At 39.5% G+C, this 27,816-nt stretch overlaps 2 protein-coding genes across 2 annotated transcripts in view; both read left to right on the forward strand.

Moving 5' to 3' along the window:
• Positions 1 to 711, forward strand: LOC123323171 (serum amyloid A-2 protein-like). The gene is made up of 2 exons (XM_044919877.1): positions 1 to 128; positions 395 to 711. Exons 1-2 carry the CDS (start codon positions 1 to 3, stop codon positions 555 to 557), a joined length of 291 nt encoding a protein of 96 aa, XP_044775812.1. The 3' UTR covers positions 558 to 711.
• A 3,036-nt stretch (positions 712 to 3,747) lies between these two features.
• Positions 3,748 to 27,816, forward strand: part of SAAL1 (serum amyloid A like 1) — a 31,267-nt gene continuing 7,198 nt past the window's right edge. Inside the window, exons 1-9 of the mRNA XM_044919480.1 lie at positions 3,748 to 3,905; positions 5,265 to 5,375; positions 12,212 to 12,295; positions 15,764 to 15,843; positions 18,144 to 18,203; positions 18,338 to 18,453; positions 18,799 to 18,979; positions 20,882 to 20,964; positions 21,053 to 21,241. Of these exons, the coding sequence (XP_044775415.1) occupies positions 3,774 to 3,905; positions 5,265 to 5,375; positions 12,212 to 12,295; positions 15,764 to 15,843; positions 18,144 to 18,203; positions 18,338 to 18,453; positions 18,799 to 18,979; positions 20,882 to 20,964; positions 21,053 to 21,241 (1,036 nt within the window). The 5' untranslated portion in view covers positions 3,748 to 3,773. The remainder of the gene's footprint in view (positions 3,906 to 5,264; positions 5,376 to 12,211; positions 12,296 to 15,763; positions 15,844 to 18,143; positions 18,204 to 18,337; positions 18,454 to 18,798; positions 18,980 to 20,881; positions 20,965 to 21,052; positions 21,242 to 27,816) is intronic.

Raw genomic sequence — 27,816 nt, forward strand, 5'->3', positions numbered from 1 at the left:
ATGGTGAGAGCTTACTCTGACATGAGAGAAGCCAATTACAAAAATTCTGACAAATACTTCCATGCCCGGGGGAACTATGATGCTGCACAAAGGGGCCCTGGGGGTGCCTGGGCTGCTAAAGTGATCAGGTAACATAGCTCCTGGGGATGGAGGGATGGGTGAGCTGAGCATGCCAAGCTGTGATTTCCACCCTCCCCCATGGGTGCTGGTTCCCCAGCACAAGGGGATCTGCCAGGCTGAGTTGGGCTGTACCCAGAAATGATCAGTGTTTTAGCGTCTCTAAACTTGGCCTCTTGTAGATTCATTAGTCTCTTGGAAAGAGGAGAGATAGGAAGGGTGGAGGTGTTGTTCATCAGCCCCTGATTAATCTCTTACCTGCTTTCCTCCATTCCAGCGATGCCAGAGAGAATTCTCAGAGAGTCACAGACCTTTTTAAGTTTGGAGACAGCGGCCACGGAGTAGAGGACTCAAAGGCTGACCAGGCTGCCAATGAATGGGGCCGGAGTGGCAAAGACCCCAACCATTTCCGTCCTCCTGGCCTGCCTGAGAAGTACTGAGCTTCCCCTTGGCTCTGCCCTTGGGAGATGGGCTGTGAGACCCCTGAAGGCAGGAACAGTTGCTGAGTTAGAGTTACTGAATTCTATATCCTTCCTACTCAATACTTTATAAAGAGCACATAAAAAATGTTTAATAAATGCTTGTGAAATTCAATTTGTTGTTGTCATCTGGAAACAGCTGGGTACTTTTAATACCAGGGACATGATCAACTTACCTTATCATTTTTCTTCAAAGGAGATAAGGCACTAATAAAGTATAATACTAATTTGGGGTAAAAGTATGTTTCCATGATAAGGACCATACTATTTAGACTATATATGGACCATACATGTCAGACCCTGGGACAGAGAGAGATCTAAACCCTAGTTCTCAACAGGATAGTGCTGTAGCCACTTCCATCCCCACCCCAGCTGTTGGATACCTCTGGGGATACTTTTGGTTGACACAGTGATTGCAGGGCATTTGGTGTATGGACCAGAGGTAATACAGCTTACAATTTATGAGACAGTGCTGCAAACAAAGGGTCATCCTGAATCTTGCTTGACTTTTGTGGTATCCTATCAGACATGTATTTAGGCAGAATCAGATTTACTGCAAAACTGAATGAAGCTTAAGCTTCAAGAACTCCTCACTTATATGGGACCATTCCAAGATCCTTGGAGAGGCCTTGGGAAAAGATTCATATGGTCAATTATTTTTGTAAAATCTGCAGAAGTAAAATATTTTAACCAAGGCAGTTAATGCCTCTGACTGTTCATGCCAACATTCCGCCATTACTTTTCTGCTTGTGTTGAGTGGCACTGGGGTGGGCACAGGTATTTTGGTGACCTGACTAAGGAGAAGTTGAATTGGGGATATGATTGGTTTGCACTTAGTGGGACATATTTGTGTCATTTGCAGTCATTTCCAAGTATAATTAAGTTATTGATCGTTATCCTGGAGTAGGAATGGCCTCTAGGTATGTATTCTCCTACTGTCTACTGTGGTTACTCCCGGTGAAGTAGGAAAGATCATATGGCAAAATGAACATGTCCTGTACAGCCCAGCACAGAGCATGTGGGTATTTGGGAAGAAACAACTTTGAAAGTCAAACATGAGTCAATGGAGAATTGTAAGATCATATGTGTAAGATTTTTATTTTGATGGAATCCTAGTCAAAATGGAAGTTCTCCCCCAGAGAGAGGTTTTCCAAATTTGACAGTGGTCAAACTTTATAGAATATTACCAATAACAAGTTGTAAAGCTGAAAGAAACTTCCCTAAACCACCAATAATAATTTTTTAAAAATCAAACAACCATGCTAAAGACAGAATTATCTTTTTATTTTCATTATAGAAAATGATCTTACAAGGTCATTGTCATAAAATGAAGATCAAAGTGAACTCAGAAAAATTATATTAAAATTAAAATTATATTAAAAATATTATATTAAAACAGAGGATTTTTCGGGCAGTGAAAGTAGTCTGCATGATACAATAATGGTGGATATATGTCATTAGAAATTTGCCGAAACCCATAGAATGTACAAAACCAAGAGAGAACCCTAACATAAACTCAGGGTGATAATGATGTGCCAGTGTGGGTTCATCAATTTTATCGGATATCCCGTTCTAGTGGGGAATGCTAATAATGGGGGAAGCTATGCATGGAAGCAGGTATGAATTATATGGGAAATTTCTGTACCTTCTGCTCAATATTGCTGTGAAACTAGAATTGCTCTAAAAATAAATTCTATTAGAAGAAAGAAAAAGGATTGCTGAATTGTGTCAGGCCGTTTATTTTTTTATTTTTTTGTGGAGCAGGCGACTCTTTTTTTTTTTTTTTATTCATGAGAGAGAGAGAGAGAGAGGCAGAGGCAGAGGGAGAAGCAGGCTCCCCGTGGAGCAGGGAGCCCGATGCGGGACTCGATCCCAGGACCCTGGGATCGTGACCTGAACCGAAGGCAGACGCTTAACCGACTGAGCCACCCAGGTGTCCCCAGGCTGTTTATTAATAAAAATATTTATATATTTTTCTGTATTTTGTGATGTTTTACATATTTGTGGGCTATTTAAAATTGATACGTTTTCGCCATTCTAAAGAAATATTTCCTATTGTTAACTAATTTAATATTTGTAATTTTGTATTGTTTTTCCTAAAGGGGGCTCCCCAAATTGCATAATTCAGGCCTTATAAAACCTGGGTCTGCCCCTTTGCATACAGTGAAAAAAAAATGTTCATAATTATTTAAGCCTGGAATCCAACTGTGTTTTACATATTAACAGAGTATTCTTTTTCCAGTTTTAATATAGCTTAAAATTTTCTGAAAATGCAGTTGCTTTGTGAATTGAAACTTTGTTTTGGTAGAAATTTTACCATCCTCTGTTTATGATTCTGAGAAGCGCAGCCCCTGATGGAATCACACCTCTCTTACTCTGCATTGTAACTGTTGGGTTCACAGTGATCTGATGTGTATGTGCTAACATTCTCCAATGTTACGTATCATTTATTTAAATCATTTAAAATACGTATCATTTTATTTTAAATTAATTCTATTTCTTCTTTCTGTTAGGGAGCCATATTACTGTTTTTGAAATTAATGTTAAGGTAGACAATATCATCTATAAATCTCGTTCATCAAAGTAAAGTAGGTGTGGCAAAATACTTGCTGTGGGGTGGGGGAGGAGCACTTGGTCTGAGGTTGAGTACCATTGAACTAGAGAAGCAGGAACTGAAAATACAGGGAGTTGTAAGCTTGACGATATTGACGTTCTTCCTGGTGACTTACGTCTTTCCGAGGATTCCAACCACACCTGGGAAAAGAAAGAGCGCCTACTGATGCTTTTAAGGATGCCAAACGTGCCCAGAGATCAGGGGTCCGACAGCTTCTAAATGTACATCTGCACCAGAGACACTGTCCCCGACTCCCTGTCCTTTCAGTCAGGCTAAGAGCCCCTAAGGAGATGGAATATCTGGTCCAGGGAGAGTGACCAATAACAGTTACGAATATGGTCGTGCTTGGGTCCTAGATAGGGTTGGGTAAGGGGAGATCAAGTCATCTGGGATCCCAAGCCTGAGGGCGCACAGAACGGGTATTCAGGCCGGCAGGCTCCGGGCAGTAGGGGGCGCTGTGGCGGGAGCCGCGTCGGGCGCGCCGGCCCCTCTGGCGCCAGGAGGTTTATCGCCTCCTCCGGCGGCTTCCGGCGCGGCTTCTAGGAGCGGGTGGCGACGAAGTCATGGACCGCAACCCTTCGCCGCCGCTGCCGAGTCGGGACCAGGACGAGGAGGAGGGGGCCGGGGGTGACTGCATAGGAAGCACGGTCTACAGCAAACACTGGCTCTTCGGCGTCCTCAGCGGGCTCATCCAGGTGTGGAAAGTCGCGCCCCGCGTGGGCTCTCCCGCATTGCCCCAGCCCCCTGGTCACGCCTCTGGCAGTCCCCTCCAACACCCCCTCCCCGACCACCCTTCTCGAGGCATCGCGCTTAGCGTCCTGGCCGCCTCCACGGACCCCAAAACTGCGGGGAGCCACTTCCCGGTACCCCTCAACACAAAGGGAGGTAGAGTGGCAGGGATGCTGGAATGCTTACGGTTAAAATATTTTACTTTTGCATATTTTCCGAAAATGTCTGACCGTGTAAATACATTGCTCGGCTTTTTGCTCCCCATTCCCACTGTCGTTTCTGAACCTCAGGGCCTAATTTATTTCGTGGACTTTTGTTGTAGTAGAATAAATGGTGATTTTGGAGTCCTGCAGCTCTGATACGAAAGCGTGCCTTCATCACCTGCTTTGGGCAAGTTACCTAACCGCTCAGAGCCTCGATTTCTTTCTCAATTTCTATAAACTGCGTTACCTATGTTATTGTATATCGGGTTATTGTGTAGGTTAGATAAGATTATAATGGGCATAGAGTGCTTACCATGGTGTTTGGCTTATAGGAGCTCTCAATAAATGTGAACTTTCTTCTCCCACGTTTCCCGGACTTACCTACTTTCAGTCTCTGTTCTCTCCAGTGCAGCTACTACATAGTTGCCGGAATATTCGTCCTTAGACAAACAGACAAACCAAAAAAAGCAAGCTGTCCTTGGGAACTCATTTTGGTTCTCTTTGCCTGCGGGAGAAAAATGCGTATTTCTTAGTCTGGAATCCAGGGCTCCTTGCAACCTTCCCAGCCTCATCTGCCCAAGACACACTCAACTACTCACCATTCCCCAGACCTTAATAGGCCCTTTCTTAACTCTGAACTCTTGAACTTTCTTAGGTATGTTCTTCTCCCATTCTTCACATGACAAACTCCTGTTCTCCCTCAAAGATTTAGCTTAAAGATTACCTCCTAGGAGAAGTTTGCCCACCTTTTCCAGGCATAGGTCATTGGTCCATCGTTTTTGCTTTCACTACTCTGTCCATAGTTCATTTGTATCACTCAGCCTTTTCTGTTGTGATAATTAGTTTACATGTGTTTCCCCCTGTAGATCCTTAACTGCTTGAAAGCAAGGGGTTAAATATATTCATCTCTGTATTTCAACCCCAGTGCCTAATAACAGTATTTACTCTGTGAATGTGAATGAATAGATCTACCCAGGGTAGTAATTTTTTAAAAAAAGGTTTCTGCGGGAGAAGATACTTTGAGGAAAGTGTCTTTGTGACTTGTGAATGATGATGGGATAATATTACATGATGAGTACTATGGACTGCTTTTGTCATCACTTTTCTTCCTTTCTGTTGAAGATTGTTAGCCCTGAAAATACCAAATCCAGTTCAGATGATGAGCAGCAGATGGAGCTTGATGAAGAAATGGAGAATGAAATTTGCAGAGTATGGGATATGTCAATGGACGAGGTATGGGGTTGGAAATGAAACTGAGAAGACTGTTGGGTAGGGAGGTGGTGAATGGATTTTTTTTTTTTTTTTTTTTAAGTTTCAGTCCTTACGGCTCTGGGAAAATACGTTAGTGTCTGTAATCACTCATATGGGTATAGGGAGTGAGCTTAAATGCTAAACTTTTGTTTCTGAGCCTAGAGGATCTGAGCTGTCATTAGATTTGGTCTAAATATATAGTTCTCATGAATGCAAGAAGCTTGTAGCCCAGGAAAGTTCTGATACTTACCTGCTTTAGAGAATGCTGACCTTGTGTTTGAGAGCACGTTAGAAGTTAGGAGACCACTGATGTACCACGATTAAATTAGAAGGGGACAAGAAGGACCTATGTGTATATAATTGCAAAATAATATTTTAACGTTTGTATTGTTCTCTGTCTCTGTAGCTTAACAGCGGCAGGTATTATTCCATTTGCTTTTCACAATAACCCTGTGATACAGGTAGTACCCTTATTTTACAGATAAGAAAAAACATGAAAAGAGATTGACATACATAATCTCTCACTTAATGACTTGGACTTCTGCAATAGCTTCCTGATTAAAATCCTTGTTTTAGTCTTTCACTTCCTTTCTGTCCTCCACATTGTCACGGAAGTTCTCTTTTTCCTAAAACACAGACTTAATTGTATTCTTTTCTTCTGTCTTAAAAGTTGTCCATGGCTATTCATTGGCTTCGGCTGTTTTTTGATACAGTTTTATTGAGGTATAATTCGCACCAAAAAAGCTGTGTGTTCTTGAGGTGTGATTGGTGTGCAGAAACTACACATATTTAAATTGCACAATTTGAAAATTTTTGTGTGTGTATACACACATGAAGCCGTCACTGTAATCCAGAAAGAGAACATCTCTCTCACCTCAAAAGTTTCCTTATGCCTGTTCGTATCCCTTCCTCTTGCCCCTCGCTGCCTGCAACCTCTCCAGACAACCACCGGATCGCCCTTCTGTCACTTCAGAGTCGTTTGCATTGTCTAGTTTTATATAAATGAGATCGTATTCTTTTTTTGGAGGGGTCCGGCTCTTTCACTCAGCATCATTGTTTTAAGATTCATGCATGTTGTGTCTATTAGTAGTTTATTATTTTTTTATTGCTGAGTGACACTTCATTGTATGTGTATATCAAGATTTATTCATTTATTCCTCTGTTGGTGGATATTTGAGTTGTTCATGGTTTATTAAAGTTAACACTGAATCTTTGTGTATAATTATGTATGGACTTATGTGTTCCTTTCTCTCGGGTAAATACCTAGAGTGTATGGTAGGTGTATGTTTTTTTGTTTTTTTTTTTTATGTTTAATTTTTAAGAAACAGTCCGAATTGTGTTTCTTACAGGTTGTGTAAAAAATTGTGTATTTTCCGGGGCACCTGGGTGGCTCAGTCGTTAAGCGTCTGCCTTCGGCTCGGGTCATGATCCCCGGGTCCTGGGATCGAGTCCCACATCGGGCTCCCTGCTCGGCGGGAAGCCTGCTTCTCCCTCTCCCACTCCCCCTGCTTGTGTTCCTGCTCTCGCTGTCTCTCTCTCTGTCAAATAAATAAAATCTTTAAAAAAAAAAAAAAATTGTGTATTTTCCAAAGTGGTTTTTACATTTTACATTACCATAAGCAGTGTATGAGATACAGGTCCAGTTTCTCCTCATCCTTGCCAATACTTGGTATGGTCAGCCTTTTGATTTTAGTCATTGTAATAAGTGTGTAGTGAGTGATTCTCCTTGTGATTGTAATTTGGATTTCCCTAATTACTAACAGTGTTGACCATGTTTTTATGTGTTTATTTGCAATCTGTATATCTTTTTTTGGTGCTTGTTCAGATCTTTTGCCCACTTTTTAATTGTGTTGTTTTCTTAGTTTTTTTTCCTATAAGTTTTATAATTTTAAGTTTTACTGGTAGATCTGTAATCCATTTTGAGTTAATTTTTGTGTGTGATGCAAGGTATGAATTGAAGTTCACTTTTTCTGCATATGGATGGATGTCCAGTTATTCAAGCTCAATTTTTAAAAAGACTGTCCTTTCTCCACTGAATTGCCTTTGTATCTTTGTCAAAAATCAGTTATTCTGTATGTGTGAGTCTATTTCTGGACTCTATTTTGTTCCATTGATCTATTTGTCCATCTTTATTATTGTTTTAATTACCGTACATTTATAAGAAATCTTGAAATCAGGTAGCGTTAATCTTCCAACTTTGTTGTTTCTTAGAGTTGTTTTGGTTGTCCGGGATCCTTTGTATTCCCATATTAATTTTAGAAGTCAATTTGTCACTTTCTTTAAAATGCCTGCTAGGCTTTTGACTGAGATTGAGTTGAATTTATAGATCATTTGGGGAAAGAATTGATAAATTGAACAAGGTATATCTTTCCATTTATTTAGATCCTCTCTAATTTGTTTCAGCAAAGTTTTGTAGTTTTTAGTGTGTAGGTATTTCACATCTTTTGTCAGATTTATTCCTATTTCATACTTTTCCATGCTATTAAAAATGGCATTTTTAAAAAATTTCGATATCTGTTCATTGCTAGTATATAGAAATTCAGTTGATTTTGTATATTTTACATCCTGTAGCTGTATTTCATTTATAAAGGAAACGTTTTACTACTTTTTCAATTTGAATTGCACATTTTTCTTGCACATTTGCTGTCTCCAGTATGATGTTGATTAGAAAAGTGGTGAGAGGGGCATCTTCTTGTTCTTAATTGAGCGGCAGAACGTCTGGTCTTCCACCATTAATATGATGTAACTGCAGATTGAGAAAGTTCCATTCTGTCTCTAGTATGCCTAGAGTCTTTATCAGGAATGGATTTTGTATTTTGTCATACTTTTGCTAAGTCAGTTGAGATGATCATGTGGCTTCTTTTTAGTTTGTTAATATGATGAACTAAGTTGACTGATTTTTGAGGTGCTAAAATCTTGTTTAGAAATTCTATCTAATTTCATGAGAGATAATTCATTTTTTTTTTTTAAGATTTTATTTATTTATTTGACAGAGAGAGAGATAGCGAGAACAGGAATACAAGCAGGGGGAGTGGGAGTGGGAGAGGGAGAAGCAGGCTTCCAGCCGAGCAGGGAGCCCGATGTGGGGCTCGATCCCAGGACCCTGGGATCATGACCTGAGCCGAAGGCAGACGCTTAACGACTGAGCCACCCAGGCGCCCGATAATTCATTTTCTTGTCATTATCTGGTTTTGGTACCAGGATAATGCTGTCCTCATTGATTGGGAGCTTTTCCCTCTTCATTTTTCAGGAAGAGTTTGTACAGAATTAATATTTCTTCCTTAAATATTTGGTGGAATTCAGCAGTGAAGCCATCGGAGCTTGGAGTTTTCTTTCTGGGAAGATTTTTTTTTGTTTTTTGCTTGTTTACTTTTAGTTTTGTGTATTTATTACTTTTAAGAAATAATAGTTTTATTGAGATATAACTCCCTACCATAAAATTCACCATTTAGTGGTTTTTGGTGCAAAAGATTATAAATTCAATTCCTTTACTAGGTATAAATAAGGCTATTCAGGTTACTTTGGTATTTTATGTTCTTCAGGGAATTTATCCATTTTATCTAAGTTGTCAAATTTATTGGCATAAAGTTCTTCATAATATTACGTTATTTTCCTGGGTGCCTGGGTGGCTCAGATGGTTAAGCGTCTGCCTTCGGCTCAGGTCATGGTCCCGGAGTCCTGGGATCGAGTCCCGCATCGGGCTCCCCGCTCTGCGGGAAGTCTCCTTCTCCCTCTGCCTCTCTCTCTCTCTCTCTCTCATGAATAAATAAATAAAATCTTTAAAAAAAAAAATTATGTTATTTTCCTTTAATTATCTGTAGAATCTGTAGTGATAGCACCTCTCTCATTCCTGATATTAGTAATTTGTAACTTCTGTCTTTTTTCCCCCTCATCATTCTGGCTAGAAGTTTAATTTGTTGATCTTCATAAAGAACCAGCCCTTGGTTTTGTTCATTTTCTCTGTTGCTTTACTGTTTTCTATTTCATTGATTTCCATTTTGATCTCTATTATTTTCCTCCTCCTATTCACTCTGGTTTAATTTGCTTTTTTTAAATATAGACATGTAACACTATAAATTTTCAACTATTGCTTTGGCAGTATCCCACAGACTCTGATATGTTGGGTTTCCTCTCATTTAGTTTAGTTCTAATTTTCCTTTCATTCTTCTTTGGCTAATGAGTTATTTAGCAGTACATTGTTTAGATTTCAAATATTTGGGAGTTTTTCAGTTATCTCTCTGTTACTGAAGTCTGTGAACACTGAATCCTTTTAAAAATATATTTAGACTTGTTTTAGAATGTGATTTATCTTGGAAATTTTCCATGTTCACTGAAAAAAAATGTGTATTCTGCTGTTTGCTGGGTGGTGTCCTATATATGTCAATTAGATCAAGTTGGTTGATCTTTCAAGTCTTTTTCTACTTGTTTTACAATTATTGAGAAGCTATGATTTAAAAAAAAATTTTTTTTTAAGGAACTAGAACCCATTTTTAAAATGAAATCTTAATGTGAAATCCTCAAATATGAAATAGGTAAAACAGAGCTGCTGTTTGAATAAGATTGTTGGTGGAAGGCAGGGTCATGTTTTTGGCCTCCTTTTCACCTTCTTAGGGTAGCTCTTGAAGCACCTCTAGAGAACTGAGATGTCCACTGATTACTGGTGTAAAGTCCTTCCAGGCTTATCTCCTACCACTGATGTTTGAGCAGGACCAGAGACTTCAGATGCTTTCTGCATTTTCATGTGTTCGTGCTCTGTTCATGTCCCTGTCTGCCTGGAATGGCCTCCAGCCAGCAAAATCTTTCTCGTCTTTTACGGCCCAGCCTAAATGTCACCTTCTCTGTGATGCCTCCTCAGACACTCCAAGCAGAATTCATCTCTTCTGCGCTCTCATGAAATGTGTTCACTCTGTTGCATAACACTTACCTAGTTATTCAGCCTTTGTGTCCTCCGATAGATTTAAGTTCCTTCTCTTAAAAGCTTAATGTCACCTCTTCAGAAGTACCTTCTCTGTCTGAAGTAGGCCTCCCCACATCTTGGCTTCTGGCACATACTATCTTGTCTCTCTTCCTTGTAGCACTTAGATAAGTTGTTTATGGGTTTATTGTTTGCTCATCCCTCTAGAATAAAAATTCCATGAGACTGGGACCTTATCTAGCTTGTTCACTGATGTGTCCCCCCAGAGCCTCAAACAGTGCCTGTTACTTGGGTTTTGCAGTAAATACTTGGTGAAGAGTGAATGAATGAATGCATGAGTGACTGAATGAATAGCTGAGGGGTAGCATGGTGTTCTGATTAAGAGCATGTCCATGAGTCAGACTCATCTGGGTTCTGTTCTCCTGGCTTTGGCAAGTTGCTTAACCTTTTAAAACTTCTGTTTATTAGCGGAATGGGACTAATAATAATAACTACTTTATAGGGATCTTTTGAGAATTAAATAAGATAGTATGCAAACCACTTCACTGTGTTAATGACCACTTGCTCAATAAATGTTAATTGCCGTTATTATTATTATTGGTGTTGATATTGTTAGACTACCTAACCCTGTGCTACCCTAGGAATTACTAATTATCGTTTAAATAAATCACTCTTCTGTGTGCCCTAAGAGTTGCCAACATGACAAACAGCACTCTGAACACTTCAAGTGGGGAGCATCTGTTGCTGTGACGTTCAGTTTGGAGTGTATCTTTGAAAATACTGTTTTCTCTGATTGTGCTCTCTTAATAATTACAGGACGTCTCTTCTAGTCAGCAGTCATGCAGGTTACCTTGGTTTCAGCTGCTATGAAGGATTACTGCCTCTGTCTTTGGGGTGCCTCCAGGGCCCTTTGAAGAGCATTTTCACTTAAGCCACACAGCTTCTGGTTTTAAGTTAAGCTATTGCAAATATACACCTCAAGTTTGGTGAAAATCTGAGGCGATAGACCATCAAAAACTTCATTTTATTTAAATATTGTACAACACAGATCTCCACAGCAAACTGATTTGGTCTTGGAGCATGCAAGATTGGATCACATGACTGCTCCAGGTTCATTCACATGTACCCTATAGGCGCCGTGGCCTGAGCGAACTCTAGGAAGGAGATAGGAAGCTGTCGCAGTTACACCGTGATCAGAATTATTTTCTGTTGAGAATTTTGACAGCGCAAGTTCTGATTTGGGGCATGACCCAGTAGGGGTTTTAACCTGTTTCCCGCATTGTGTTTTAAGATCTTAGAAGACAGGAATTATGAGTTTTACGTTTTTCCCCACCCCAGTGTCTGGCAGGATACCTGGCATTTAGCAAATATGTTTGAATGAGTTAACATTCCTGGTGGCTAGAAAGATCATTAAGGTAAATGCATTCAAGGCAGAAAAAGGAAGATACTCCTGGAGTATCATAGTTAGTTTAAATTTGTTTATGGATTTGTTCCATTGCCTTGGGACCACATAGCACAAAGACTCTCTAACATTACTTTTGTGTAATGATACAGTTCCTAACCTATGGCTTTTTTTTCTTGAGCCTTAAAGGAGGTATATATAGAATTTTTTTTTTTTTTTAAAGATTTTTTTTATTTATTTATTTGACAGAGAGAGAGACAGCGAGAGCAGGAACACAAGCAGGGGGAGTGGGAGAGGGAGAAGCAGGCTTCCCGCTGAGCAGGGAGCCCGATGTGGGACTCGATCCCAGGACCCTGGGATCATGACCTGAGCCGAAGGCAGACGCTTAACGACTGAGCCACCCAGGCGCCCTAGAATATTTTTTTTAAATGGTTGTCTGAACTATGGGGTTTAAAGAGGACTATTCAGCATCCAAATTAATAATCATTTTTTAATTTTCAGGATGTGGCTCTATTTCTCCAAGAATTCAATGCTCCTGACATATTTATGGGAGTATTGGCCAAATCCAAATGTCCTCGGTTAAGAGTAAGTATGTACATTTTTAAAGCTTCCTCTTCGGAGCAATAACAGCAGATAGTGCTAGATAGTCTTTCATTTTTCTCACTTTAATTTTCTTGCTGGCCACAAATCAGTCAGCAGATTTTTATTGAACATCGCCTGGCACTCGATAATGTCCTGTTTAAAATGATTAGAGTGGGTTGGACTAGGGAGATCAATACTTCCATTTAACCGCTGTGGGAAACAGGCATGACCAAAGTTACGTTCCTAATATGTGGCAGAACAGGGAACATTGCCTGGACCTCCCATTTCTGTTGATTGCTCTTTTTTTTCCCCCCCATAAAATCCTCCATTGCTTAAAAACCTTCATTCTGAACTCAGCCTGACACTCAGGACTTTCCATAATCTGAATCTAATTCGTCTTTCCAGCCTAAAATCTATTGTGCAGATGGTGCTTCTAATTTAGCAAGGCCTGTCCACTCCTTGTCCCAAGCTCACTGCGTTGATCACCATCTCCATGCCTCCCTTCATATGCCCTCCATCCCTCTCAAAAGTCACATCTGTTACCCCAGGAGTTGCATTTCTTCTAAGCCTTCCCAAATAAGTAAGCTCTCAGTGGCCATTGCTGATTGTAAACTCCCTAGAGGAATTATTTAGTCTTTATCGATGCTGTGTGCAGTGGATTGTGTTTCTCTCTCATTTAGGTTGGGATGTGCTATGCATATCGTGGGTGATTAGTAAATATTAAGTAGTTATACTTACGAATAACTGCTGTTTACTCAGGATTTGGTCTTACTATTCTGTGAGATAGGAATTTATCTTCACTTTATAAATAAATGAGCTAAGTCTCTGGTTAATGTGTCCAGGGTCATACAGCTGGGAAAGAATAGAGCTGGGATTTGAGCTGAGCCAGCCTGACTTCAGTATAACCACTGCGCTGTATTACCTTTCTTTCTTTGAAATTATGAAGTGGAGAATCCTGTAGTATATTTTTACAAATTGAATGCTGAATTCAAATTTCGTTTAGGACAGTGTTCTTCCTGAATTGGGACCCGATGAACTGATGAACCGCTTTTTCCTGGGGTCATTATGTTGATAGAAAAATTTGACAGTTGATAGGATTTTTCTCCTGGATTTTTCGAACTTAAATACATTGACTTGTGATTAGTACTTAAAGGAAATAAGCTTATGTCAGTAATGGCACCTTTCAGGAATTAGTCGTATCATTATGTATGCCTGTGAGCCCCAGCCTGTCTATAGCCGTGATCCTCGGCCTCGGCCACATGTTAGAATGGAACGCGGGCTCTCCATCTTCGGCATGTCCCAGAACCACCGATTACTGGGCCACCCCTGACTTTCTGATCGTATGTTTGTGGTAGGCTCGAGGATTTCTAACAAGTTCCCCAATGATGCGAGTGCTCTGGAGAAGAGCCCACATTTTGAGAAGCTTTGCCGTTGGGACCTTTTAAAAATCCTGAGTCAGGCCTTACCCAGATAAGTTGAAACAGAATTTCCAAGTGTGAGACTCCACACAACTTCTAAAGTTCCTCAAGCTGATTCTGGCCAACAGCCAAAATGAGAAATGTCTTTGATTGGAAGTTCAGTCATTCTCCCTTTAATTTGTAAGGAAATGTATGTGTCTCTGTGCCGCTTCTGTTCTCCTTTAATCTTTTCCCAGCATTTGACAACCCTCATTTTATTGAAGCTTTCCCTTCCTACAGCTTTGGTGCCACCTCACTCTCCTGGTCTCTGACCTCTTCAGTCATTTCTCTGTCACTTTTATTGGCTTTTTTCTTTCTTCCTACACAGTGTGGACTCCTTCTAAGCTGCAGACCCAGATCCCTTGTCCTCTTTAAATTCATTTCCTTAGTGAGCTCATCCACTCTTTATACCTTTAAGTTGCGAGTCTGTGCCTGTGGGATCAAAGCTGCGCCCTTGCTTCTGATTTCTGTTGTCACATCTTCAACTTCCTTTAGGCATTCTCTACTTGCTTGCTGTATTTTCCATTCCAGAATTCCATACGTCCTGACTCAGTGATGAACACACATACCTGGTCATAAAAATGACGTGCTGTGGGCGCCTGGGTGGCTCAGTTGGTTAAGCGACTGCCTTCGGCTCAGGTCATGATCCTGGAGTCCCCGGGATCGAGTCCCGCATCGGGCTCCCTGCTCAGCAGGGAGTCTGCTTCTCCCTCTGACCCTCCTCCCTCTCATGCTCTCTGTATCTCATTCTCTCTGTCTCAAATAAATAAATAAAATCTTTAAAAAAAAAATGACGTGCTGTGTTTGGTAAACACTAGCTTCCCAGGCCCTACCGTGGAGATTCTGATTCAGTAGCTCTGAGATGGCACTCAGAAATCTGTATTTTTAACATGTTCCCTGCTCTAATGAGTCTTATGTTCCAGCAAGTTTGGAAACTAACTGCCTAACTGAGTTCACTGTATCCTTTCCTACACTTTCTTTTCCCATTTTCCTGTCAGTGGGACCAATAGTTCTGACTAGAAAAAATGAAGAAACTTGAAACCTAGGAGTGAGGGTCAACTGCCTTCTCCTTTTGCCCCTCATCAGATTATTTTGCTTTCAGCTTGAGTCTTTCTCAACTTCATCCCTTTCCATGCCTGCCGTCACCACCCTCATCTCTGCACCTTGATTACTGAGATGCAGTACGGCATAGTTGTTAAATGCTCAGGCTCTGGAGCTCTGCTCTTGCCTAGGCAGAGATCCTGGCAGGTTGCTTAACTGCTCTGTGCTTTAGTTCCCCCTCATCTGAAAAATGGGGATGATAACAGTACCTGCCTCATAAATTATTATATGAATAATAATATGTGGGAAGTGCTTGGAGTAGTGCCTGGGCCTAGTACGTGCTAAGTAAACATCGTCTGTTATTACTGAGGTTATTACCTTCCTTTAACATTTTCCACCATCATGCACTATGCATTTTGCTGCCAACAAAATCTTCCTAAAATAACATTGCAGTATGCTGCCCCCTTCCTTGATCTTTATGGATGCATATAACCTCCTAGATTAAATCTAATCTTTTCAGCATGGCATTCCAGTCCCTTAGTCCTGATCCTTTTTACCTGCTGTATTTATCTCATGTTATTCTCCAATTTTGTACAACAGTCAGGCTGCTCTCTTTAGGGTTCAGTGTATAAGCCATGTGCATTATTCCCTTCCTGCCTTTGCTGATACTTTTCCACTTGTCCGAATGTCTTTCTTCTTGTTTGCATGTCTATATCCTACTAACCATTTAAGACTGAGTTCATCCGTAAGATTTCTTTTTCCATAACTTGTGCCTGCCTTTGATCTTTCTTTTTCTTGTGTCTTCCATCCTGTCAAATGCTGTAAACTTGTCAAGATTAGCGTACTTCTATATGCTACCTCCTCTTCTTCCCCCATACTGATTCAGTGAAAGTTTTTTTCAAGTTGTTATTTTTGTATGTGTCTTTTATCTTCAAGACATTGTGACCTATGACCTTGACATTTGATTTGGCAGGAAATCTGTGTGGGAATTTTAGGTAATATGGCCTGTTTCCAGGAGATATGTGTGTCCATCAGCAGTGATAAAAATCTTGGGTAAGTTTTACTATATAAGAATTATGTTTTTACAAAATAAATTAATACTTCATATCCCTAAGGAAATTCTAATACATAGGAGATACAGGAACATTTTATGAAATGTAGTACTTCCTTTCTCCTGATGAATAGTCTCCAGGAGTCTCATTGTATATTGATGGTAGCTAGGGGTTTCACAGTTTTTAATGGGCATGACTGAGGATTTAGGCCTGTTTCTTTATTGGTAGCAAAAGGACAAACCTTCAGTAGGTGGTAAAGCCTGACAAGATAAGACCCCGAGGGGCAAAGCTTGGCGATGGGGCCCCTGACCAGAGTCCCAAATAATTTAGGCTCAGGGAATCCAACGGCTCAGAAGAGCTAGAGTCTGGAAAAACTAGACTTAGTAACCAGGGTTACCCTGAGAACTCTTTTTTTTTTTTTTTTTTAAGATTTTATTTATTTATTTGACAGAGACAGCGAGAGCGGGAACACAAGCAGGGGGAGTGGGAGAGGGAGAAGCAGGCTTCCCGCTGAGCAGGGAGCCTAATGTGGGGCTCGATCCCAGGACTCTGGGATCATGACCTGAGCCGAAGGCAGCCGCTTAACGACTGAGCCACCCAGGCGCCCCTACCCTGAGAACTCTTGACTAAGATCAGGGGATAGGGCTTATCGACATACTAGAAGATACAGGGTTGCCTCCGTGATTCAAAGGCTTTCATATTTTTGCTTGGAGGCTAGTTCTATTTTAAATGCAGGAAAATTTTAAGCAGACGGTTTTTTAGTGGTGGAAACCCTAGTGGTTACTTTAAGAGATCTGAGAAAACCCTGGAATTGTATGCTAAATTTTGTGAATGTATTCATTTTTTAGGCAGAGAGTTCATGGCTGTTAATCAGAATTTCAAAGAAATTTGTGCCCACAGTAGATTAAGAAAAGTGTTCTGGGTGGTTATCGTCAGCTAGGGTTGTGAGGGTTTATCACAGGATTTAAGTACCTGGGTCTCTAAAATAGAGGTAATTACCTCTTCTGTGTGTGGAGTGACTTTAAAATCCTAATTTAAGGTCTTTATTCCTCAGTAATTTAAGTCATTCATGGAGTAAATGACCCAGGATTATATTTGGTCTCTAATGGTCCCTATCAAAAATCTAAGAATGAGGGGCGCCTGGGTGGCTTAGTTGGTTGAGCGTCTGCCTTCGGCTCAGGTCGTGATCCTGGAGTCCTGGGATCAAGCCCCGCATCGGGCTCTCTGCTCAGCGTGGAGCCTGCTTCTCCCTCTCCCACTCCCCCTGCTTGTGTTCCCTCTCTCGTTGTGTCTCTCTCTGTCAAATAAATAAATAAAATCTTAAAAAAAAAAATTCTAAGAATGAGTCATGTTAAAATTAATATGGAACAATTTACATTGGTGATGGGATATGAATTTGTTCAGCCACTTTAGAGAAGTTGGGCATTATTTTGTTAAAGTGGAAGATGGGCAATGCAGATACTGTGATCAAACTATCCCACTGTATATAGTAAGATAAACCGTGCATACGTATATCAGCTAAAAAGTATTGGAGGAGCATTGCTTGATATGGCCCCAGTTAGAATCAACCCACATATCCATCAGCAGTAGACTGGAAAAATAAATTGTTTTATGTTCATATGATGGAATATTCTGCAGCAGTGAATTAAAGAACGATCACTATGGGAAAACAAGGGTAGATCTTTTTTTTTTTTTTTAAAGATTTTATTTATTTACTTGACCGAGAGAGAGACAGCGAGAGAGGGAATACAAGCAGGGGGAGTGGGAGAGGGAGAAGCAGGCCTCCCACTGAGCAGGGAGCCCAATGCGGGGCTTGATCCCAGGACCCTGGGATCGTGACCTGAGCCGAAGGCAGACGCCTAACGACTGAGCCACCCAGGTGCCCCAACAAGGGTAGATCTTAAAGACATGGTGTTGAGCAAAAGAACTAAGACTCTAAAGAATACATACAGTATAATTTTTTCACATAACATTCAAAGCCAAAATATATGGAATAATAAAACTATAGAGTAAAGCAAGGAAATAATTGCTGGAAAAGTCCAGGTAGTAGTCATTTCTAGGTGGGAAAGAGAATTGTGATTTGGAAGGGACACACAAAGGCTACGGAGAGATGTAGCACTGTTCTGTTTTTTGTAAATATGTATTTGCTTGATAACTGTTCATTAAGTATAAATTTATATCCTATAGGCTTTCTTGTATATATATTTCACAATGAAAATGTTGAAAAAATTAAGTAACTCTACCTAGATATTTGAAATGAGAGAAGTGATGCATATTGGGTTAACTTTTTTGTTTTTATAGACAGGTGTTATTGCACTGTTTGTATGATTCAGACCCTCCTACTCTTCTGGAAACAAGCCGGTATGCTTTCTTCTTTCTATGGATTCCGTATATTCACTCATACAGGAATCTAGGACCATAGAGTTAATTCTTCATTCTTGAATTTCCTTTACTGTTTTTCAAGCATAGTTACTAAGCTTATGTTTATCTTGTAGGTTGTTGCTTACTTGTCTTTCCCAGACAGAAGTAGCCAGTGTCTGGGTTGAAAGAATCTGGGAATATCCAGCTATTTATGATAGCATTTGTTTCATTATGTCAAGTTCAACAAATGGTAAGTCACCATGTAATCTAGGAAAAATTTTTGGTTATATTTAATTGTTAGGAAACCATGTAACTATTTCTGGAGGTTGCTTAAAAAAAGCCTTAAGTCTAAGGTAAGAAAGTATTTTGATTCAAGATATAAAATTTCTTCTTAAGCTACCAGGATACTGACAAGTCTTCATTTAAAAATGAAGGAAGATAAGCAAATTTAAACAAAGGAGGTGAATAAATTGCCCTCTGAATAAGTAATGATTTGGCAAGATTTGGCTTTCTTGGAATAGCTTTAGGAATTTTGATTAACCTTACTGTTTTTAAACTTTGTTTCTCATTTCAATATTTGTTTTATTGTCTGCAGTTGACTTGCTGGTCAAGGTGGGGGAGGTTGTGGACAAGCTTTTTGATTTGGATGAGAAGCTAATGTTGGAATGGATTAGAAATGGGGCTGTTCAGCCTCTGGACCCACCCCAGGAAGATTCTGAAGAGCAGCCAGTGTTTAAGATTGTGCCCTGTGTACTTGAAGCTTCAAAACAAGTACGGTAAGTGAGCTCTTTTGTGCAAAATGTTCTGGGAAAATCCAATTGCTAGAAATATCTTTAGATATAAGTTTTAGTTTCTTTTCAGCAGGATGAATAACATCCTGTCAATCTTTGTCAGGTTGGATTCACTACTAATATTTGTGATGACAGTGTGTTTGTTGTTTTCAAAAATCATAATGGTTACAAAGTACCTATTCTAATATTACTTAGCTATAGGCTATTTTCTAGCATGAAGTATGGTTACTGTCTTGAAATTTTCTGTAGTTTTGTGTAATTTAAGTCAAATAGAAAAGATTTTCTTGTGTTTTGTTTTCCATCAAACATTTAACAACTTTTTCAGTTATTGTCAGACATCATTTGTTTTCTTGCTTTTTATGTATATATGTCAGTCTTGGATAAGTGACTGAGTTTTGGGCTCTGATGTCTTTCCAACAGTGATTGCTAGGTGTTGTAGGTCATTGAAACTTTCTTGCTAGTCACTAGAAAATTAACTTGTGAATTGATCTGCTTAATGGTCAGTTGTTTATTCTTTGTGCTTAATAACCCATAGTAAAGTCTGTGAATTTTATGTCCTTTATCCAAGTGAGGATTAAACTCATCATCTTTCCTCCAAACCTGCTTCTTCACTGTTCTCAGTCTCAGTGAATGATGCAATCATTATCCCATTAGGATGATGTGGAAGTCATTACTCACTTTTCCTCCCCATCCTGCTCTTTTTCCATGGCCAGTCAACCTCCCAAAACTTGTTCCTGACTTTTTCTAGGATCCCATCCATGCCATCACCCCGCCACTGTCTCTTACCTAGATAACTGCAGATTTTTCCAAACCTGGACTGTAGAGCCATCTTTCCAAAGCACATGCTCATCATCTCACTTTCATGCTTCGGACTCTTCCATGGTTTTCCTTAGGATGAGGTCCAGATTTTTGTTAAAGCGTGGCTTACAAGGATTTAGTGCTTCTCCATCCTTATTACTTGTTCTGAGTGTTTCAGCCATGTGAAATTTCTTTCATCAACAAAACCAAGCTCTTTTGTCTCCAAGCCTTTGCATATCATGTCTCTTTTATTTCAAACACTTCTCCTGCAGCTCTGTGCATAAACATCATTTGTCTTAAGATACCTTTCCTGACTCTCCAAACTTAAAAATTTTAAGTCTGCTTGCCGTGTGGTCCTCTAGCACCTTGGACTTCTTTTAGTATTGCATTCATAACACTTTATCATAATTGCCCTTTAATTCTCTTCTCTCCTTTAGACTATAAACTTCATGAAGATACAAACAGTGTTTTACACATCTCTGTTTTCCCAGCTGCTAACATAGTGCCTGAAAATAGTAGGTACTGAAGTATTTGCTGAACCATCTTTTTTATCGTTCACTAATTTTTTTACTTAACTGTTCGAGGAACTAAGATTGTGGGTTTCTAGGAATCCAAGCTGTTGATCACAAAAATTATGCTTAACATGGTTTTAGTATTCTCAGCTAGGGAGCTAGGGGAGTTGTGAAGTTTTGAGAACGTCGTTACTATCGGTGCTTGCAGCAGTGGGCCTTTCATTCATTATATAAATGTTTTAGTCATTTTTCTTCCTGATGATGCCAGAATGAGGAAGTATCACCTAGAAGGTTTTTGCATTGTTGCTTTTGTGGGACAGGGCGAAAAAAACCTTTTACATCTCGTCCTTGTGTGATGATTATATTCCATAATATGTCTTTGTTTTTTGACTGTTCCCACCTGCTCCCCCCTTGAAATGTAACCTCTGGTGAGCACCGAGTCTTTGTCCTGTTCCCTGATTTATCCTCAGCACCTGGGGCAGTGACTAGTACAAAGTGATAAAAGTATTTGTTGAATGAGTGAATGATTGCAGTCCTACAGAGTTGTTGAATCAGTGCTTTTGCTTTTTGTATGTAGTTCTGAAAATCCAGAAGGGCTCGATGTTTACATGCATATCTTACAGCTGCTTACCACAGTGGACGATGGAATTCAAGCAATTGGTAAGGTGTTTTATAGGGAAGCACTGGAGTTATTCATTGAATTGTTTTCTATTGTTATATGACTATTTGCTTTATCATTTTTATTAAGTACAGTGTCCTGATACTGGAAAAGACACTTGGAATTTACTTTTTGACCTGGTCTGCCATGAATTTTGCCAGTCTGATGATCCACCCATCATACTTCAAGAACAGAAAACAGTGCTAGCTTCTGTTTATTCAGTGTTGTCTGCCATCTATGCGTCACAGACTGAACAGGAGTATCTAAAGATAGAAGAAGGCAAGTACCATTTTAGTTCACTAAAGTAAATTGTAGTCTGTCAGAGTTTTTATTTTTTTTTAAGATTATTTATTTATTTATTTGACAGAGAGACAGACAGCGAGAGAGGGAACACAAGCAGGGGGAGTGGGAGAGGGAGAAGCAGGCTTCCGGCCGAGCAGGGAGCCCGATGCGGGGCTCGATCCCAGGACCCTGGGATCATGACCAGAGCCGAAGGCAGACGCTTAACCATCTGAGCCACCTAGGCATCCCTAGTCTGTCAGATTTTAAAGCCCAGGCTTGTGATTATTGTTTATGTGGTTGGCTGGTAGGTTGGTTTCATTCTTTCTTAGTGCTTTTATTCCCTTGATTGCAAAAATATTACATGCTTAATACAAAAAATTTGCAAAATTTATAAAAGGAAGCATAGCACTTGCAATTCCACTATCCAGACATAGTTACTATATACTTATAGGCATATATATCTTTTTTTAAATTTTTTTTATTTTTTAAAGAACTTATTTATTTGACAGAGAGAGAGATAGCGAGAGCAGGAACACAAGGGGGAGTGGGAGAGGGAGAAGCAGGCTTCTTGCCGAGCAGGGAGCCCGATGTGGGGCTTGACCCCAGGACCCCGGGATCATGACCTGAGCCGAAGGCAGACACTTAACGACTGAGCCACCCAGGCGCCCCCTTTTTTTTTTGGGCATATATATCTTTAAGTCCTGCTTTTTAGGCAACTTTTCTCATTTAGAAGTACAATATGAATATTTTCCTGTGTAAACAAATGGTTTTTCACAGAGTGATTTTTTTTTTATGACTACAATTAAATCCAGGCCTATCTAGAATTTATTCAGGTGTTACATGTGAGTTATGGTTTTAGCTTTTTTCCAGATGGCTACTCAGTTGTCTTACTAGCATCATTTAGTGAATAAACCAGTTTATCCACACTGATTTGAAATTTTATCATTTACTATGTTCTGAGTTTCCCTATATATTTTATTCCCTTCTATTGCTCTACTCATGTGTCAGTAGCCGTAGTTTTTAAATGTTTTAATGTCGAGTAAGGGTAGTTCCCTTTCATCCTAATTTTTCGAGATGGTTTTGACCATTATTCTTGTTTAACACTGAATTTGATTAACAAGTTATGAAAACAAAAACTTCCTGATATTTTTATTGGGATCATGTTAAATTTATAGTGTCCAAGAACATATTACACTTTTCCATTTGTTCAAGTCTTATTTTATGTTCTCAGTAACGTTTTATGATTTTCTTCATAAAAATCTTGCATATCTCTATTAGGCTTATTCCTAGTTATTTTATCTTTTGGGTTGCTGTTGTCTGTGACATTGTTTTTCCATTAATTACTGCTGTTGGAATATATGAAGGTTATTGATTCCTGTATATTAGTATTGCATCTGGTAGTTATCTTACTGAATTTTCTTACTATTTTTATTTATTTATTTATTTTTCTCTTACTATTTTTAATAGTTGTTTCTGTGATAATCTTGGGTTTTATCTGATTCCGCTTTGGATTTAAGTTAGATATGTTTAATCATTTTTCTGCCTCTGATTTTTTTCTCTTATTTAATGGGTTGCCTTGTGCCTCTGGTGGTAGAAAACATCCTTACCTTGACTTTATTGGAAATGATTCTAGTGTTTCACCATTAGTCATGATACTGCTATTTACATTTTACCATTCAAGGAAAATTAATCCATTCCTATTTTATTGAGAGTCTTCAATAAAAAACGTTGAAGGGCGCCATTATATATATTTACGTTTAAATAAACCAATATATGGTTTGTGTATATAGTTCTAACATTTAGGAGGTGCATATTTTTGGTCTAATGGTTACCTTTATAATTACGGCTGCTCCAAAAATAGCATTATAACTGCTCTCCAGTCTTTAAAAAATCATTAAGATCTAATAACTTAGAAGATATATCTTGGTGTTAACAATTCCTTATCAATTTTTCCTGGTACTTTCAAATTACAAATTCAAGCCTCAGGGATTGCATTCCTGAATTATATTTTAAAATATCATTTTAGGGGCGCCTGGGTGGCTCAGTTGGTTAAGTGACTGCCTTTGGCTCTGGTCGTGATCCCAGGGTCCTGGGATCGAGTCCCACACCAAGCTCCCTGCTCAGCGGGGAGTCTCCTTCTCCCTCTGACCCTCTTCCCTCTCGTGCTGTTTCTTTCTCTCTCTCTCTCTCAAATAAATAAAATCTTTAAAAAAAAAATAAAGTATTTTAACTTTTTTCTTCGAGAGCAGTAATATTATATAGGATCTCCTTTCTTGTGTTTCATAATTTTAATTTTCTTCACTAAAAAAAAAAACTCTCTTTATTCTCCTTCCCCTCGTTTTGCCCCTCTGTCTTTCTGATGTCTGCTTGCCTTTCTGTCCTCCTTTGTGTTTTGAGTGGTGTCCTCCCTCCTTTGTGCTACCGCCAGCTTTGCCTTCATTTCGATGGTGCCTTGAATTTTTCTTTTAATGTCTTCCTTGGGTTCTGCCAGCTCAGGTTTCCTCTCCCGTTGTCATTCATTTCTTAGTCTGAGCTCTTCTGTGTCTGCTTGGTGCTTGCTTACATGTTGTTTTAAAACTTATGGCTAAATATTATCTTAATATGCATAAGCTTCATGTCAGCTTCTTTTGGTGAGTATTCTTCATCTTTTTTTTCCTCTTGTTCCTTCTTTTCTTTTTTCTTTTAAGTGTCTTTGTGTTGCTCCTATGCTGGTTTCCTTTTGCTGACTCACTTTTGAATGACTTGAGTTTGTCCTGGACTAGCCGTTTGCAGGAAGTTCATAGAGCAGCTAAGGCTGTCTTTTAGGCTAATAGGAGTTGGGTCTGTGAGCCTTCCAGCTCTTTTTACCAGGTGACACATGGCTGTGGTGAAGTCTTTCCTTTCCCCTTGCCATTTGCTTCCTGCAAATATGGCCTGTCTATGGGATTGCTCATTTACCTCCTCTTCCTCTGAGTCTTAGGACCCCCAGGGGAGCTCCAGCTGCTGCTATCTTGCACATTCCATTCCTGCTCTTGCAAAGAAGGGATTCTGGATTTGCACCTCAGTGTATGTGCTTTACCTTAAAGAAATGGACTTTTCTGGCCCTTTCTCAGACATGCAGCCTCTGGCATCTTTCCATCACTTCCTCCTCCACCTTCTGCTTCATTGATATTACTTTGACACGATTTCCACTCACCTTGTGTTTCAGGTTTCTGCTGTCTCCTAATTTGATCTAAGCTGACATTTGTTTTTTGTTGCTTATTTTTTAATTTTTTTTTTTTTGTGGTGATTTCTGAAAGGAAAAGGGGAGGAAATGCTGACTTTGAGCCCCGATGCTCTTTCTAACCTCCTTGTATATATGTGCTTTCTGTTGAAAATCATGAGTTTTTATTTGCAATATTAGGAACACATCTTTCTTGATGTTTTTTTAATTTTATTTTATTATGTTATGTTAATCACCGTACAGTACATCACTAGTTTTTGATGTAGTGTTCCATGAGTCATTGTTTGCATATAACACCCGGTGTTGCATTCAATACGTGCCCTCTTTAATACCCATCACCAGGCTAACCCCTCCCCCACCCCCCTACCCTCTAGAACCCTCAGTTTGTTTCTCAGAGTCCGTAGTCTCTCATGGTTCGTCTCCCCCTCTGATAACCCCTTCATTTTTCCCTTCTTACTATCTTTTTTTTTTTTTTTAACATATAATGTATTGTTTGTTTTAGAGGTACAGGTCTGTGATTCAACAGTCTTACACAATTCACAGTGCTCACCATAGCACATACCCTCCCCAGTGTCTATCACCCAGGCCCCCCCCATCCCTCCCACCCCCCTCCACTCCAGCAACCCTCAGTTTGTTTCCTGAGATTAAGAATTCCTCATATCAGTGAGATCATATGATGCATGTCTTTCTCTGATTGACTCATTTCACTTAGCATAATACCCTCTAGTTCCATCCACATTGTTGCAAATGGCAAGATTTCGTGTTTGTTTGTTTTTTTTTTTTTTGATGGCTGCATAATATTCCATTGTATATATATATATATATCACATCTTCTTTATCCATTCATCTGTTGATGGACATCTAGGCTCTTTCCATAGTTTGGCTATTGTGGACATTGCTGCTATAAACATTGGGGTGCACGTACCCCTTCGGATCACTACATTTGTATCCTTGGGGTAAATACCCAGTACTGCAATTGCTGGGTTGTAGGGTAACTCTATTTTCAACTTTCTGAGGAACCTCCATACTGTTTTCCAGAGTGGCTGCACCAGCTTGCATTCCCACCAACAGTGTAGGAGGGTTCCCCTTTCTCCGCATCCTCGCCAACATCTCTCGTTTCCTGACTTGTTAATTTTAGCCATTCTGACTGGTGTGAGGTGGTATCTCATTGAGGTTTTGATTTGGATTTCCCTGATGCCAAGCGATGTTGAGCACTTTTGCATATGTCTGTTGGCCATTTGGATGTCTTCTTTGCAGAAATGTCTGTTCATGTCTTCTGCCCATTTCTTGATTGGATTATTTTTCTTTGGGTGTTGAGTTTGATAAGTTCTTTATAGATTTTGGATACTAGCCCTTTATCTGGTATGTCATTTGCAAATATCTTCTCCCATTCTGTCAGTTGTCTTTTGGTTTTGTTGACTGTTTCCTTTGCTGTGCAAAAGCTTTTTATCTTGGTGAAGTCCCAGTAGTTAATTTTGCCCTTGCTTCCTTAGCCTTTGATGATGTTTCTAGGAAGAATTTGCTGCAGCTGAGGTCGAAGAGGTTGCTGCCTGTGTTCTCCTCTAGGATTTTGATGGACTCCTGTTTCAACATTTAGGTCTTTCAACCATTTTGAGTCTATTTTTGTGTGTGGTGTAAGGAAATGGTCCAGTTTCATTCTTCTGTATGTGGCTGTCCAATTTTCCCAACACCATTTGTTGAAGAGACAGTCTTTTTTCCATTGGACATTCTTCCCTGCTTTGTCAAAGATTAGTTGACCATAGAGTTGAGGGTCCATTTCTGGACTCTCTATTCTGTTCCATTGATCTATGTGTCTGTTTTTGTGCCAGTACCATACTGTCTTGATGATGACAGCTTTGTAGTAGAGCTTAAAGTCCGGAATTGTGATGCCACCAGCTTTACTTTTCTTTTTCAACATTCCTCTGGCTATTCGGAGTCTTTTCTGGTTCCATACAAATTTTAGGATTATTTGTTCCCTTTCTTTGAAAAAAGTGGATGGTATTTTGATAGGGATTGCATTAAATGTGTAGATTGCTCTAGGTAGCATTGACATCTTCACAATATTTATTCTTCCAATCCATGAGCATGAGCATGGAACATTTTTTTCCATTTCTTTGTGTCTTCCTCAATTTCTTTCATGAGTATTTTATAGTTTTCTGAGTACAGATCCTTTGCCTCTTTGGTTAGATTTATTCCTAGGTATCTTATGGTTTTGGGTGCAATTGTAAATGGGATTGACTCCTTAATTTCTCTACTTCCGTCTTGTTATTGGTGTATAGGAATGCCACTGATTTCTGTGCATTGATTTTATATCCTGCCACTTTACTGAATTCCTGTATGAGTTCTCGCAGTTTTGGGGTGGAGTCTTTTGGGTTTTCCACATGAAGTATCATATCATCTGCAAAGAGTGAGAATTTGACTTCTTCTTTGCCAGTTCGGATGCCTTTTATTTCTTTTTGTTGTCTGATTGCTGTAGCTAGGACTTGTACTATGTTGAATAGCAGTGGTGATAGTGGACATCCCTGCCGTATTCCTTTACTTAGGGGGAAAGCTGTCAGTTTTTCCCCATTGAAAATTATATTCGCTGTGGGTTTTTCATAGATGGTTTTTATGATACTGAGGTATGTACCCTCTATCCCTATACTCTGAAGAGTTTTGATCAAGAAATGATGCTGTACTTTGTCAAATGCTTTTTCTGCATCTATTGAGAGGATCATATGGGTCTTGTTTTTTCTTTTAATAATGTATTGTATCACGTTGATTGATTTATGGATGTTGAACCAACCTTGCAGCCCAGGGATAAATCCCACTTGGTCATGGTGAATAATCCTTTTAATGTACTGTTGGGTCCTACTGGCTAGTATCTTGGTGAGAATTTTTACATCCATGTTCATCAGGGATATTGGTCTGTAATTCTCCTTTTTGATGGGGTCTTTGTCTGATTTTGGGATCAAGGTAATGCTGGCCTCATAAAATGAGTTTGAAAGTTTCCTTTCCATTTCTATTTTTTGGAACAGTTTCAGAATAATAGGTATTAATTCTTCTTGAAATGTTTGGTAGAATTCCCTTGGGAAGCCATCTAGCCCTGGGCTCTTGTTTGTTGGGAGATTTTTGATGACTGCTTCAATTTCCTTAATGGTTACAGGTCTGTTCAGGTTTTCTGTTTCTTCCTGGTTTAGTTTTGGTAGTTTATACATCTCTAGGAATGCATCCATTTCTTCCAGGTTATCTAATTTGCTGGCATAGAGTTGCTCATAATATGTTCTTATAATTGTTTGTATTTCTTTGGTGTTGGTTGTGATTGCTCCTCTTTCATTCATGATTTTACTTATTTGGGTCATTTCCCTTTTCTTTTTGATAAATCTGGCCA

The sequence above is a fragment of the Neomonachus schauinslandi genome, chromosome 11 (assembly GCF_002201575.2).
Source record: "Neomonachus schauinslandi chromosome 11, ASM220157v2, whole genome shotgun sequence".
NCBI lineage: Eukaryota > Metazoa > Chordata > Mammalia > Carnivora > Phocidae > Neomonachus > Neomonachus schauinslandi.

What these genes read in the sequence shown, in the direction of transcription:
- LOC123323171 (XM_044919877.1), top strand. Translation starts at nt 1, where the DNA reads ATGGTGAGAGCTTACTCTGACATGAGAGAAGCCAATTACAAAAATTCT. An exon ending in TGGGCTGCTAAAGTGATCAG is followed by an intron (nt 129 to 394) that starts GTAACATAGCTC and finishes CCTCCATTCCAG; the next exon opens with CGATGCCAGAGAGAATTCTC.